The 16,478-nt window shown below is 29.9% G+C and overlaps 3 protein-coding genes across 37 annotated transcripts in view; all 3 read right to left on the bottom strand.

The window, feature by feature from the left end:
• Window positions 1-6,464: 6,464 nt before the first annotated feature.
• On the bottom strand, window positions 6,465-7,025 carry LOC140918714 (uncharacterized). The gene has a single exon (XM_073363510.1). It carries the CDS (start codon window positions 7,023-7,025, stop codon window positions 6,465-6,467), a length of 561 nt encoding a protein of 186 aa, XP_073219611.1.
• A 4,043-nt stretch (window positions 7,026-11,068) lies between these two features.
• On the bottom strand, window positions 11,069-16,472 carry LOC101507015 (transcription initiation factor TFIID subunit 4b-like). Of its 35 annotated transcripts, none has more exons than XM_073363452.1 (8): window positions 16,064-16,472; window positions 15,379-15,470; window positions 13,712-14,892; window positions 13,098-13,296; window positions 12,872-13,012; window positions 12,647-12,712; window positions 12,300-12,567; window positions 11,069-11,510 (listed from the first exon to the last, which is right to left on the bottom strand). In XM_073363452.1, the coding sequence occupies exons 4-8, from the start codon at window positions 13,149-13,151 to the stop codon at window positions 11,350-11,352; spliced, it is 690 nt and encodes a 229-aa protein (XP_073219553.1). In that variant the 5' UTR covers window positions 13,152-13,296; window positions 13,712-14,892; window positions 15,379-15,470; window positions 16,064-16,472; the 3' UTR covers window positions 11,069-11,349. The 35 variants fall into 35 exon arrangements, 33 of the variants coding, with proteins under 33 accessions (XP_073219553.1, XP_073219557.1, XP_073219556.1 ...); XM_073363456.1 differs by lacking the exon at window positions 15,379-15,470 and having other exon boundaries at window positions 13,712-14,717; window positions 14,831-14,892; XM_073363455.1 differs by lacking the exon at window positions 15,379-15,470 and having other exon boundaries at window positions 13,712-14,712; window positions 14,831-14,892.
• Window positions 16,076-16,478, bottom strand: part of LOC101508177 (uncharacterized) — a 1,565-nt gene continuing 1,162 nt past the window's right edge. Inside the window, exon 2 of the mRNA XM_012718428.3 lies at window positions 16,076-16,296. Within this exon, the coding sequence (XP_012573882.1) occupies window positions 16,076-16,296 (221 nt within the window). The remainder of the gene's footprint in view (window positions 16,297-16,478) is intronic.

Raw genomic sequence — 16,478 nt, 5'->3', positions numbered from 1 at the left:
GAATTTTTTTTTAAAGGCTTGTTAGATCGGTCTAACAAAACAGATCTAACAAAATTTCTAATAATAACAAATTTTTCAGTGTTTTTGTTTGTGTGTAGTCTTTTTTTTAATGTATATGTTAGAACGGTTTAATTAGAACAGATCTAACAAAATTTATTACAATAATAAATTTTTATTTTTAATATGTATGTTAGATAGTTCAATTAGAACTGATCTAATAAAATTTATTATAATAATAAATTTACTACAATTTTTTTTTGTAGTTTTATTTTTTTAATGTGTTTGTTAGAACAGTTCAATTAGAACAGATCTAACAAAATTTACCATAATAACAAATTTGCCACCATCTTGCTTATTACATTGGACGTATAACAACGGATCTAATATCCACGATGTAACAAGGTTAAAATGCACTAGTTTCTATTTATTCTATTAGCACTTTATGATTTTCATTGTTTAAAAAAGAAGGAGAATTTACAAAGAATATATATATATATATATATATAAATACTTTTTTTTTAAGAATTTAAGAATACGATTATAATGCGTAAAAAACTTGAATTTATTAAAGATGTATAGATCTAACTTCAGCTATAACTATCTATATTTGTCTATTACTTTATTGCAATTTTATTCGATCCAGATATTACATGTGGTGTTAATTTGTTTTTCCTATTTATTCATCAATCTATTTAATAAAAAAAATTGACAAAAAAAATGAAAGCACGAGAATTTATTGAAAAATCCCTATAATAAATATGGATATATACGAATAAGATACCCAATTATATAATAATTATGTGACAATAAAAATTTATGTTATGGGGTTGACATATATCAATAGTTGCCCTTACAATTAAAATAGAGAATGATTCAAAAAGAAAAATTGATTAGTTATGTATTAATTTCTATTTTTATTTTTTAAAGAATAGATTCATATTCAAGAATTATTCAGGAATTTTGAGTCAAGGCTTATAATTTGTTCCGTTTTGAAAGGTATACGTTTGTTTTTTCAATAAAAAAATTGAATTTAAGATACAAACACACATAAAAAGAAGTTTATATCCCTTTATTTGGTTTTTTGAGAGGAGAGGTATTCTCTTATATTTTCTTTTATCATTTTGACGGTATGGTCGAAAAGTAAGGCATGGACTGCAATTTTTTTTTTCCCAATTCAAATTCGGGTGTTCTCTGATCGACAAGAGAATAAAAATAGTTTATTCTATTTTGTTGATACAACAAACTTTTTTTTTATTATCACGAATTTCATTTTAATTTAATATAATTTTAAAATATTTTCTTTTCTATTTCCATACTAAGAAACATAAAATTATTTCTGTTTGGTTAATCTCTACTAGTGAAAGAATTTCAGAAATTGTTCTTCAATTGGTTTAGAGAACGAATCGGGAGATAATAAGGATTAGATTGAATCGGGAGACAATAAGGATTAGATCAAATGAAAATAAGAGATGCAAATGTAGAGTATGAGTATGTGAAGGAATCGACCTTGATTTGATATTTTTTACTTTAATCAAATGGGGAGGAAAATAAAACATAGGTGCTTCTTTTTCTTCCTACCTATTAGTAAAATTCATTCCCTTGCTATTTTCAAGTAGGGGTGAGAATAGGTCAGACCGAATCAGACTTTGAAAGACCTAAGTCTGACATACAATTAATTTTTTAGGCATAAGTCTGACCTACGACCTATCACAGGTTTTTTTTGTTTTTTTTTTTTTTCGGTCTGACCTAACATTTTTAAAAGTTTGGTTGGTCTAAAAGCCTATTTAAAAGCCTTATTAACATTAAAATATTTAAATGTTATATTTTACATATCTATATATATTAAACAAAAAATGATTTTTCTAACAAAATAATTTAAAAAAAATCTGAAGCAAACACCATTTAAACCCTAAAAAATAATTTTTGATTTCAAAAAATTGATTTTTTTTCCTAAAACCAATGCATCAATTATTACCTCTCAAACAAATATGAAACAACTGCCTAATTGAATGACTATCGAATATGGAACGATTACCGAATATGAAACGACTACTGAGTGATTGTCTAATTGATAGACTTTAAAATAGGAAATAATATTATTAATAAATAATAATAAAAAATAATATTAATAAATAATAAAATAGGCTAAATTACATATGTGGTCCCTTAATCTCATTTCAGTTAACGTTTTAGTCCTTTATCTTTTTTTTCTTCTTTTTTTCTTTCCGAGTTGATCCTTTATTTTAATTTTAAGTGACAATTTGATATTTTATGTTTTAAAATGTCAACAATGTTTTCCTTTTTTTTTTACTAAAATTCAAAAAAATCATCAAATTTTTTTTAAAAAACCTATAAAATTCATTATCATCTTCAATAAAATACAAATTTAATCAAATTCATAACTTAAATCTTGAAATAAACTCATATTTTCATTATTTATTTGATGTTGTTGGAGATGAAAATATGAGTTTATTTGAATATTTGAGTTATGAATTTGATGAAATTTGCATTATATTGAAGATGATTATTAGTTTTATGGGTTTTGGTTGAAAATTTTGATGATATTTTTGAATTTTTGTAAAACAAAGGATAACATTGTTGATATTTTAAAACATAAAATATTAAATTGTCACTTAAAATTAAAATAAAAGACCAACTCGGGAAAAAAAAAATAAAGGACTAAAACGTTACCTGAAACTAAGTTAAGGGACCGCTGGTGTAATTTAGCCAATAAAATATATATAGGTCGGTCTGTCAAGCCTAATAGGTTTTTTTATAAGTTTGAGTCTGACCTATTTAAATAAATAGATTTTAAAAATAGTCTAAGTCTAACTTTTTTATTAAATAGGTCAGACCATGTCAAACGTCAAGTCATAGGCATCTGACAGACGGTCTAGCCTATTTCCATCCCTATTTCCAATGGTATTTTTATTTTTTATGTTTAATGTTTTTTAATTCTACTAGAAATAAGATAAGAATTTGTTAGATGTTCTAATTGGATGTTTCGTCAATAGTGTTACGATGGAATCTTTTATTTGACTCTATACCATCGATTCCACTATTATTATTAGATATTATCCGATTTTTAGTGAAAAAAAAGAAGAACATAATACAAGAAAAATTAGTAAACAATAATGAAATAATTCATTCATATTGACAGAGATAGGAGAGAAAATTTACATGGATATAGTAAGTCTTGCTTGGACTGCTTTAATGGTGGTTTTTACATTTTCACTTTCCCTTGTAGTATGGGGAAGAAGTGGACTCTAAGGATACACTAATTGAGTTAAATGATCAAACTGTGTGAATTGTGTTATAGCGGAGTTATGTAATTTTTTAACTATTGAATTTAATTATTTTATTAATACTCATTAATGAAATGCAATTCTATTTGCCTTTTGAAATTCTATTTAATTTCATGATGTATTTTATGTATAATAATATTGAAAATACTTTTTAAATGAAACAAAAATTTAAACTGTTCCCATTTTCCTATTTTGAAAGTAAAGGGGATACAAATAATCGGAAATGGTTTTCTATTCCCACCAAATTCATTTAAAGATTTCTATTTTGATGAACTAGTTACCATGAATCTTTTTGGAATATGAAAAAGTTTTTTATCAAATCGCTGTATCATTTGTCAATTAGTTAATCAATCAATTTTTTAAAATACAAAAACAATTACTTTAATTTATTATTTATCAAAATTTTGAAAAGAATGAGAAATCCAAAAATTAAAATAAAAAGAATAGAAATTTATTTTTATTATTTTGAATTGATTGGAGCCAATACAAAAAAAAAAAATATCAATTAGATGAAACAAAGAAAAATTATAGACTCTATGAAATTTGAATTCCATAGATTTTTATAGATATATGAAAATCTATTTATAGATTGGTCCAATTAAATCTTTTTTATTTTTTATTTGATAGAATAAGTAAAAAACAATAAAATAATATTTTCTAATTTTACAATATCCAGATAGTATTGTAGAAAGAAATAGATTTTATTTTTTTCTACTCTATTATATAGATTTTATAGAGTTCTGTTGATTGTAATTTGATTTAAAACTACAATACAAAAAATCCTTTAATTTTTTTTCATTTTTTTATTCAATCATTATCATTGCATTGATAAAAAATAAAAAGTCATATTTAAGTAAAATTAGTCACTTTAACTTATTGTTTTTAAGTAAATTATAAACAAAAAGTCATCACAAATCCATTTATTCAGTATTTTCTAATTGTTCATTTAGTTAAGAGCTGGTCGATGCTGTGTATAAAATTGGACTTAGTTTATTGGGTGCATCATTGGTTTTGAGTATGGCTTGGTTTATTGGGTGCATCATTGGTTTCCCACACAATATCTCTTTTCATTTTTTTTTTTTTTTATACTTTCCCCCTTTTTTGTCTCTGTTTTTCACTTTTTTTTTTATTTTTTTTTTATTATTTTCTTCTACAAAAATAAACACATTCATCTTCCATTTCTTCCATAATTCTTCCTTCTTCCTTTTATTTACCATGTTATTTTGAAATGCTTTTAATATTGTTTTCTTTTGACACTGTAAGATTGACCAATTCAAAAATCTAGGGAATCTAAACTTGGGAACAAATGCTTCACCAAAGGACAAGTGGTTGAACACTCTGATCTAAAACAAATATTAATATACTTAATAAATATATTTTAATTTAACAAAGAGTCAATGAACAAAGGCTGTTTGCTCGTGGAATCGTATTCGTGTGTGAAAGCGTCGAAATAAGGTAAGGGGTGAGAGATCGTTTGAATTCATGAGTATAATATATTGTGAGATGAACGGGAAAACCGTATTTCCCAACGATTCATCCGGGGCTCGCTACGTACGGCAGTAGCTCTTTAAGTGATAAATTAATTAATCTGCAAATAAGAAAATTGTGAGATTAAAATGTAAAATAGAAATATTTATAAGGTGTTTGTTGATTTAATTTTGTTAAATATGTGATATTTTATATTATTGTGATATTTAACATTATTGTGATATTTGATATTATTGTGATATTTAAAATTATTGTGATATTTGATGTTATTGTGATATTTGATATCATTGTGATATTTGATTTCAAATGAATTTAGTGCATATGTTTGATTAAATGAGTTTATGTGAATGCAGTGTATAATGTAAGTTTAATTGATGATGATGTGTGATTTATGATAAATTTATGTGATAATAATGATGACGTTTGATTTATGATAGTGATTCTATAAAATTGTGATGAGTTTAAGTGATGAGATATGATTAATGATAGTGATATTGTGATGAGAATATTGAATTAACCTCATAGTTGATGAAATAATGGTAATTTCAAATTGTGTTTGAGATGACAATTTTAATGGAGTATCATATACCAACGAGGGGAGAAAATAAATATTGTGAATTTGTGAAGTGGAGATTATTTTGTCATCATATAGGTAGGGCTTCACAAGCCTAGTGATTCCGGGGAAGTACAACTGAATGAGCTTGATCGTGGTGGTCTGCTGTCGAGCCTTAAGGCAAGATTGTTAGCCCTTGGAGGTATTCGGGTGGGGAATTCCTAGGTGACTTGGAGGTCGCACTCCAAATGTCGGGAGCTACCACGCAACACATGTTTACCTCGACTGTCGCATATATGTCTCTTGGGTTGAGTTGAGGGGACCTATGAGGACAGGGCCAATTTGAATTGTCCGTCCACCGGGATGGTGGCATAGTATCAAGCCTCCTAGACAAGTACTTCAGAGTTAGAATGGTACCACATTGTGAAGTAGAGTCTAAGCTCATGCATAACATTGCATTTACTTGTGATTGTTTTGTGGTGATTGATGTGTTTCAAAAGTAATAATAATTACTCTTAGATGATTTGATGCATATTATAATGAGATGATTATCTTACTTGAGTGAATTTGATGTTATAATATGATACTATTTACTTAAATATTTTGATATATCGTAATGTGATTATGATACGGTCTATTATGATTGTTGCGTGTTCTTCTTACTTATATTATACTATTAACATGATTTTGAAACTCACCTCCTTCGTTGTTTGTGTTTGACTGGTTTGGCCATGCGTTTGCGAAATCGCAGTTATTACAGGTTAATAAGTCTTGAAGTTCAAGTTTGGGAGGAACCCCACTCTGATACGTGATACCGGGAATAAGGGTTGTAATTTGTATTTTACTTATTTATTTTGAAACAACTTTTGTATGAAAACCATATAAGTACTAGTAGGTTTTTAGAATTAAATCAAGTAATTATACTTAACTCAAGCTTATTGAGATTGCACTATGGAGTAAAGAAGTTAAAGTGTTCCTTTTGATTTTTGAGAAACGTGATATCCTAAATTAAAAATTAAAGTTTTTATTTTCTTGGAAACATATTTTTATTTATCCGCTGCAAATTTTATAGAAATATGATATAAATTATTATATATATTATTTTGGGGTTTAGGGTGTCACAGTCTCCATATGATTGGAAGGCACCTCATGATCTTTCTTACTCTTTCTTGTACTGTGTAAGTTTTGCCAAGAGAACGCATTCCGTTTACTATTGTAGTAAATCTTGAGTATATTTCATCAATAGTTTCTCCTTCTTGCATTTCGAATAATTCGAATTTCCTTATGCCAATGTTTATTCTTGCTTCTTTGACATGGCTTGTTCCTTCATGATAAGTTTGCAGTGTATCCCAAACTTCTTTTGCAGTTGTGCATTCATCTACTCTTTCACTTTCTTCTCTGCTTAAAGCACATGATAAGAATAACTGAGCTTTAGAATTTAAAAGTACCTTATTTTTATCATCGGTTGTCCAGTCAGTTTCTTTCTTCATGGTAGAGTTTGAGTCATCTTGATCAACCCTTGGTATGAAGTCTCCATCTGTAATGATGCGCCACATTCCTGTGTCTTGAGACTTTAGAAACAATTGCATTTTGTTTTTCCAAAAGTAGTAATCCGATCCATCAAAGAATGGTGGTATGTTTGAGGATCCTCCTTCAACAATGTATTTTGCTTTCGACATTCTTCTAGATATTTTCTCAAGCACTTGTTAGGTGTTTTTTGAACTTTCTAGAGACCGAGCTTTGATGTCAATTGAAGTAACAGTGTCAATTTACAAGAAAGGAGGGGTTTGAATTGTAAATGTACCTTTTAAATTCCTGTTAAAAACTTAAGAAAATAACTCAAGATTGATATTGGTTATGAAAACAGAAAAACGGAGAACGTTCTTGGTTTTTATCAAAAACAGAGAACGTTCCTTGATTAGTTTAAAACGGGAAAGTCGGTTTGTGTTTTATCTTAGTTAATCAGTTAAGTTTAACAAATAAAGAGATAGGATAGAGAATACCACAAAGATATATCCTAGTTCACCCAACTTGGGTTACATCTAGTCCTCACACTGTGAGTTTTTCCACTGAGTGTTTAAAACAAAGATGCTTCTTGATTTTACAGCACCTAGTCTAGATCACCTTTGATCTGTTTCAATCTCTATTACTTTCCACCCAGAAAGTAACAACAGCTCCTATCTAACTTTGATAGGATTCAATACAATCTAAACAAACTATAAATAAACTCTTATAGTTTGAGTTTTTACAATAAGATTGTTTTTTGACAGAATCTGAGATAGCTCAACTCTTGTTTGAGATTTGATTCTTTACAAAGAATTCAGTAATGATCAAGCAACCTGATATGAGACTTTAGAACTGCTTCTTCTTTGCGAAATTTGAGAACTTCAAGTATGTGTATGTGATTGATTTGTGGGATTTTACAGCACTTGAATTTCTTGTTTTATTCCTGGATATTGGCCTTCTATTTATAGGCTTTAGAAGCATTTAATGAAGGTCAAAAAGAGTTGTTGGTAGTGCTCTGTATTTTTGACTGAAACCAATATTTCAGAATAAAAATAATCCAGCCTTGAATTGATTTACAACTGCTTTGACTATTCTGTTACAGCTTTTAAATCAGTTTTGTCTTCTAGTTAAAGAGCCTTTGAAGTTTCTCCCTTAATCTAGGATGGTACAGTTTCGATCTTGAGTCTTGAATGTAGCCAAGAGAAGTTTGGAGAAAGATTATAAGCCATTGCAGAAGAGAACAGATTGCTGCTGGAGTTATGCAGGAAACGGAGATTGATTATCAATCTGGATCTGTCATTTTGATCTTTCTGGAGATTTGATGATCAATCTATAGTTCCTGTTTTGATCATTCTGGATGTCCTTTGTAATGTCTTATCATATATCAAGGTTGATCAATCTTTCTTGACAGTTTGACTTTTAGAGTTCCAAAACTGTTTTACTTTGACTGTTTCAAATTCTTTTATTTTAGTGATCTGATATCCTATTTGAGCTGGGATGAATCCTAATTGTTCCTTGTCATGTACTGATTCTATTTGAATGAAATTTCGAGGCAGAATCTTTGTTAAAGAGGTGGAGAATGATTGGTCAATATGCTGTGATGAACATTCTTGAAACAAGAGATCATTCTCTGTTTTTATGCAGAATGTTCTCATTGCTGTTTTTTCTGCTTTGCTTGATTTTGTTCTTAATTAAATTCACTTAAAAGCACAAGCCAAATTAACATAACAATTTAGAATCATAATTAACTTTCTTAATTAACCTTTGTTTATTTTCATCAAAACTTTAAATATGGAGTTTGTCTCAGCAAATAGAGGTGTGTAAAATATATGGTTAATTGGACCATATCAATAAATTGAATTGCACTGCACCAAAAAAAATCAAATCATTTAAATAATTGATGAATTGAACCACATATTTAAAACAAATCAATTAACCAAACATAATTTAAAAAAAATTGAAATTTGTTTCTTCAAAAAACAAAACAAAAAATCAGTTTTTGGAAAGTTTTTGAGAAAAAAAAATCAAAATTACTTTTTCCTGAACTTTTCGATTTTGTTTTTAAAAAATAATCGAAATTTTTGGTGTATATAATACCAACTATAATCTTTCCGCCAAATATGTGTACCTTTTAGTTTTAGTTTGTTTTAAAATTATCATATCACTATCAGTTACATACACATCATTCTAACAACATCAACAACTATTGCTTCCAACCACCACTCATCCCCGACCATAGATAACCACCTTCATCATCACCAACCGTCCACCTCCAACCACCGCCAAAATCACTGATCAACCACCTCCGACCATCACTACCACAACCAACCACCATTTATGACTACCCACCTCTAAGAACTGCTACCATTATCTTCGATCACCTCCAACCATCGCTACCACTACCGACCACTATCTCTAACCACCGTCCACCACTATAGTCACCGTCTGTCACACTTCGACCACTACCTCCAACTATCAATTATTTCTTTTAGTTGCAGCCGTCTTCGAGAATCGATGATTACTATGATACTCATCTTCTACGGCTACTACTTTCAACTACTATTATTAAAATTATTGTGACTAAATAAATTATAATTTTATAATGAATTATTTTAAAATAATTAAATAATATTATTATTATTTTATGTTGTCTTTTTTAATTATTTTTACGTGTTGATATTTTTTTATATTCAGTGAATTCATAATGACACTTAGTAAAGAGAATGTTTCAGTTTAAATAAAATAAAAATTAAAAATTAAACTAAGAATTAAAATTGAAAAAAAATTGAAAATTGAAAATTCAACTAAAACTAAAATGAAAAGTTATTACTTTTGTCATTTTGTCAGTGTAAACACAATTTTGTAGTTTTAAGAATCATTCTAAAATATTAATAATATAAACGGGTAAGTTAATATAAATTTAAAATTTCCAAAATTAAATTAAATATTTACTTTGTGATAATACACGAGTTGAATTAAATTTATTCAACCTACTTCCCAATTCAAATGATATATCTTTGATATCGATTTAGCTAATAGATGAACACTTTAGCATGTATGCCATCAACGAATTTTCCAGGTACCTCAAGAATTAAAATTCATTCTCTAAACTTTGATTTACTTCTTCAATCTTTCTCTATAATAGAAGAAATACCATCAAAATTCTCCACTATAGAACATAACAAATATATTTTTATATTGATAATAATTGGATCAAACAAAACAAGGATAATTCACCTTTCTCTGTAGTAGTTTTGACTTTATTAATTGACAGATTCAAATTTCTTTAAATTGTAATGTTGCCATTCTTTACCAAGAGACTTGAATTTCATTCTACAATTACATTCTTACCAAATCTCATCAAATTAAAATTTGCAAAGGGTAGTAGAAGATGAACGTTTTCTAAAAATTACATAAAAAACTAGAGGTGATTCGTCTGAAAGAAATATCGAGAGACAATTCCTTACCCAGGTACTACACATATCAATAAAGCAAATGTTTAAAGTACGCTTAGAATGTACTAAGGAGAAAATAAATTCATGCTTAATTCACCCATGTTCATAAACTAATTCACCATTTAGAATCAACCGGTGATGTCAAAGTCACCCATGTTCATGAACTAGTTCACCATTTAGAATCAACTGGTGATGTTCATGAACTAATTCACCATTTAGAATCAACTAGGACATCGGTTATATCTTTTGAAAGTATTTTATTTTCATTCTAAAATTTATACTTCATCTAATGTTAAATATAAGAGAAAGTCTGGTCAACAAAAGTTGATGTATTTAATCTAAAATTTAGACCAAATACATTTATTTTTGTTGACTATTTTCTCTTATATTTAAAACTGAAGAATATTTATTTTAGCTGAGTTCGTTCCCCAATTCGACCTTTATCATAAATATCACTAGTTACTGTCATTCAATACATAATAAAAAAATAAAAACACTGGTTTTTGGTAGAAACAATGCTAGATACACACATTTATACACAATCTTGTTGATATAAAAAATATACACTCTTCACCACCCAATTACAGTAGTACGCCAAAACTGATTTTCTGAACGTCTATGTTATAATTTGGCACCTATCCACGAAGCAAATGATATGAGGGATGACTGTTGTGAAAAACGAGCACGACACACATTTTCCTTCCTGTTGTGTCCAGCAGGCGAAATGCTAATGTTTGTTACTAAAACATAAAAAAATAAAATAAATAAAAAATCAGGTATCTTTCTACTGAATGAATCAAATATTTTTTACACGCCTACTGATGTACATCAATATCCTGTTATCTACAGAAATTTGAGCTGAACAGTTAAGTGCAGGTGTAGCCAATGCACTGTGCTACTGAATATTTGGAGATTGAAACAGTAAATGCTACTTAATTTGATATAGCAACAAACATGACTCTATCATTTATATGGAACCGAATTCAAGATAAAAAGAAATCGTATTATTGACTGAAATAAGAACTATTACAGAGAGTGATCTCTATAATCCCAGAACAAGCGCTCCTTCAGAAAGACATTCCCTCTGCCAACTGACTATCGGTTTACAAGCTGATGTAAATGAATCCCCCTTCACAGAGATGCTACGAGCTACGCAAGTTTGAGATCCAAGGGAATGATTTTTACCAAATTTCCTAGCAGCGGCTGTTCGCAACAAGATCACAGGGACTTAATATCAACAAAAACGTTGCACAACATAATTAGACCAGGTACAAACACATTGTATAGTATGAGTTATCTAGAGACCACCACAATTTCTTGCTAAATAAAACTGGAGGTATGAAGTTTTACTCGTGAAATTTGAATTTTACAATACTTTTTTTATTTTTCATGCATATTTTGATCGTGTAGAATCAGTTTCACAAAACTCCAGACAACCAGATCTTGGGGAACATGGGGTAAAACAAGCAATACTGTCCTACAATGTTATTTAACAAAAAAGTTGAGACTAGAAAGATATTCCACATTTAGTTTTTTATATTTACCACTTCAGCCAAAAACAACAAATATTAACAAAAGCTTTAGCTCTTTGCCTCTTTCCTTTTATGTGCGATCATCACTAAGTCCTCCAATCTTCTTCCTCATTTGTTTGAGAATTGGTATCTTGGTTTATTTTCCTACATTGATAATAACTTATAAGTTAGTTTGATATTGGTTGATGGCAGTACATTCTTCCTCTCTTATTCTCATTCGGACTTTATGTTTTGTTCTACTGCTTTTCTGCTACGAAAGTGTGCATTTTGCAGAGTTTTTATTCCGCTTATTAAATATGAATATTAGGCAATAGACATAAAATTGATGTTTATTTGTAAGTAAATATTTATATATAAGTTGTTTTAATATATGCATCAACATCAATGTGACTCGTGCACCCACAGCATAACTAACTAGTTTGTATAAAAGGAAAATGATAAAAACTCAATGTGTGGATACCTGAAATGATATGAAACAACCAAGAAGAAACACACCCGAATTCCCAAGAGAAGTTGGACATTTTCTCTTTTGTGCTCCTTCCTGGCGATGGAGATTTGCGACTCACATCTTTAGTTGGCTGAGAATCAGATGCAGCGTCCATCCCCCCTTCACGTTTCTGCCTGGCTTGCTTGGCCATAAGTTGCAATTTAGACAGCATGTCAGGTCCCCCAACGGAAGCTCTGGCCGCAACGTTTGTCCTCATCTTGGCATCTACTTCCTTGTTCACCTACAACATCTTAATAAAAAAAAAAGACTTCGCACATAGATAAAGGTGAACTGCATTGCCAAAAATGAGATAGAAATACCTTTGTTGCTTTATTGCGACCTTCATCCTTCTCCTTGTCACCATCAACTCCAGAACTACCATCTACCTATACTTACAAAATAGCATTACAATGTTAAGCACATAGGTTTAAGTCTGGGATGCAAAAATATAAAATATAAACATGCACAGGAAATGTTTGAGGACCAGAGTGGGTATTGTATCATCAACTAAACAAAAATTCCACGTAGTACGAAGTGGGACCCACATCTTTCGGTTTCCGGAGCTTCTCTGCTTCAGCCTGTTTTTTCTCCCACTCTTCCCTTGCTTTCCTATTCATTTCCATGATTTGATGTCGAACATCTGAAGTGACAGCAGTCCGATGTCTTGTTTTCTCAATATCAACCCGCTGGTAGGAAAATTATCAGAAGTAAGAAAAAATGCACATTGACAAAAAAGACTATCAATGCAAACAGTTTGAGAAAATAACTGACCTGCTTCAACATTCTAATTACAAAATAGAAATGGATATGAACTATGAAGTTCATACATCTTTGAGGTTAGATTTATCGTTGTGTCTGACATGCATCATTCTGACACTCATACGACACCTCAAATAAGTGTCACAAAAATAAAACTTGTTTTTCTTCACTTCGATACACCTTAGACCCCTTGGACACATCTCATGCACAACTATAGAGATTAAAGATGTGTCAAAGGAATGATGATTAATGATGGAAGTTAAAAGCATTAAATTTAGTTTCAGCATGTTTATTTTTTCCAGAAGTGGCACTGAAGGAACGTAGTATTGAGTCGGTATATCTGCAGCTTCATGAAAATGTTGTGGTGATGAGAAAGACGGTGTTTGGTGCATGATATTTTGTTGTGGGATTGGTTGAGGCATAGAGTGAACATCAGGATATGTTGAAGGTTGCAAACGTGGATCGCGCATGTATCTTTCCACAGATATGTATAATTTAGTGTGATGTGTGAACCAATTCATGTATTGTTCAGTTTATGACAGAACCACAAGGATACATGTATGAAATCATCAAGTGGATATGTAGTGATTATTTTGCAATAAAAGATAAAGGCAGGTTTACTCTACATGTAAGTGAGTATATTAGGTGGTTGAACTATATCATGCATCTCATCCACAAGCTCCAAAGCATGTGAGATTCTCCCAAATTTGCACAAACCATCAATAAGAGAATTCTAAGTTACCACATCAAGAATGAATTTTTTACATTGCATTTCTTCAAAGAGATTCACAGCTTCGTCCACCATTTTAATATTACAAAATCCATTAATCATGATACTATAGCTTTGAATGTCAGGAGTCATTTCCCTTTGGACCATTATGTTGAATATACTATTGCCTGTGTTCACTTCATTTATCAAACAATATCCATCCATTAAAGTGTTATATGTAACAACATCCGGTTTTATGTCTTTTTTATCGTCACTGCAACCACAATTTTAGCTTTTTTCACTTTTCTTTCCTAATAAAAAGCATCAACCAATGTATCAAAGGTATACACATCTAGAGCATGGTGCACTAGTCCAACCTTACGACGACATTTGCCTCCCTTTAATAGGACAAGCGGAGATCAAACCCGCAACATGTCAAACCCAATACCTATCTTTTTACCACTAGATCAAACCATTGAATTTTGCATTGAGCTTTTTATATAGCGTTTCTAGATTATTATGATATTTCATATAGTGATGGAAGTAAATCCAATGAACAAGAAGGTACATATTGTCATTGTTGATGGTCAGCAAATGGTTGATTCTTCAGGTTCATAATTGTCTGTTTAATATAAAATACTTTCATTTGTGGTGAATATGTATTGTATATAGAATGCTGTTTTGAGATGTGAAAGTTATCTCCTTGTCAATCATAATATATTTCCTATCGGACATAATTTATAAATTGGACAAAAGGATATATCTCAATTGTGACTTAAATGCATCAATTGTGATCTAATGGTATATTATTAATGGTACGCAAGTGAGGGACTTAACTGCTCCATCATCTTAGAAGCCACCTGTACACATTCTTGGGTTTTGTGTGTTATATTTTTGCAATACAAAGTGTGTGGATACCTGTGCTGATAACAAATAGGTTTAGTAGAGGTTCAAATGACTATCATGATACAAATTACTACTCAGATATCAAATATAAGCAAAAGTAGGTTAAAGAACATCGATGTAAGTGTGTAACCTTATATGTAACATGTAATTGTGAATATGTCACTGGTTTTACCGATGGTTTGTTCCCTGTCCCTGTCATGAGTTGCAGACAGAACAATGGCACAATTCATCATGGTGCTGATTTACTATGCGCCAATCGATATAAGAACGGTAAGATATTTGTACTAAACAGATATAAACAGTTGAAACATGAAAAAAGTCTATAATTACAAAACTTTTAACTTTGATTAAATTCATTTAACTTTTAACTATAATTACAAAACTTCAGATTGATTTTTGTCATGTATACTAATTTTAGAACCTTATGAATTCTTGAACCAAGCAGAAGCAAAGAAGATAACAAACAAGCCTACCTTACTAGTACCGTTTGAGTACGAAGATTTTGGGGAATGAATTCATGCTTAAATCTTTGAAAAGTTTATATACAAATTCGTACAGGTTCTATGAAAAATTTAAACCAAAGTTTAAGATAAATACTCATCTAACAATGCAAAATCAGGAATTACAAAGAAAATAGGATAATGCTTTCTACAAAGAACTCAAGTTCTAAACACTAACCTTGTTTCTAGAAAACATCTTACTTAGTTCCAGTCTTAAAGGAGACCTCTCGCAATCATTTCATCAAGAAATTTCTCTGCCTTCGTTTTCATCTTTATAAAAACGGATAATTATTTCATAAGTTGTAGCATTTGGATTGCATCCATTGTCTTTCATTTTTTACATCAATGCGAAAGCTTCATCAAACAAGTCATCGTTACAAAACCCATGGATCATAACGGTATATTATGGACCGTGCTTTTAGGCCTCAACAAGCTAATTTATATCCATAATCCCCATCAAATTTTACATGTATTTGTAAAGATTCCAAAACAGTATATCAGGAATGGCAGAATAAAAAAGAATAATCATAAACCAGAGCTTACGGTCTATCAGTTACAACAAGACTATCTGATTCATCCTCTTGGTCTCAATGGAAATCAAATTTTTATCATATAGTTAACCATCATGATATTTACTATTGTTGAAGGTATTGGCTATGCAATACAGTTAATGCAAAAAAACAAAAAACCTAACACTCATAAGACAGGAATAATTTTAATATTCTACAAATTTCTCTCAAGTTGGAACTACCGATCTACCAATTTGTGAATTATAAACACACTTAACAAAATTGATTGAAATGATAAAATAATGTTGAAACATTGATTCAAAATAATAAAGTTTAAATAGAAAAATATCTCACCTAGTTTCAGTCTTAAAGAAGACCTCTCACAATCATTTCCCAAAGAAGTTTCTCCGCTTTTTCATTTTCATATTTTTCAAGGAGGGAATGAATAACTATTTCATAAGTTAAAGCATCTGGAATGGAGCCATTGTCTTTCATTTTTGAAAACAAATCCAACGCTTCGTCCAACAAGCCCTTGTTACAAAACCCTTGTATCATAATGGTATATGTATAGACATCTAGATTGTAGCCTTTGACCAAAAGATATTCAAAAATCTTTTGTGAATCCTTTATTCGTCCACTTTTACACAATCCATTGAGAAGAATATTATATGTGCACATATTTGGTTGAATACCCAAGTCTTTAAATTTTTTCAATAATGCAATTGCCTTGTCAACATCATGGCTTTTGCATAAAGCATCCAATATAGAA

Source organism: Cicer arietinum, chromosome 7, assembly GCF_000331145.2.
Source record: "Cicer arietinum cultivar CDC Frontier isolate Library 1 chromosome 7, Cicar.CDCFrontier_v2.0, whole genome shotgun sequence".
NCBI lineage: Eukaryota > Viridiplantae > Streptophyta > Magnoliopsida > Fabales > Fabaceae > Cicer > Cicer arietinum.
The sequence above is the reverse complement of the archived record's forward strand: the minus strand, read 5'-3'. Positions and strand labels throughout refer to the sequence as shown.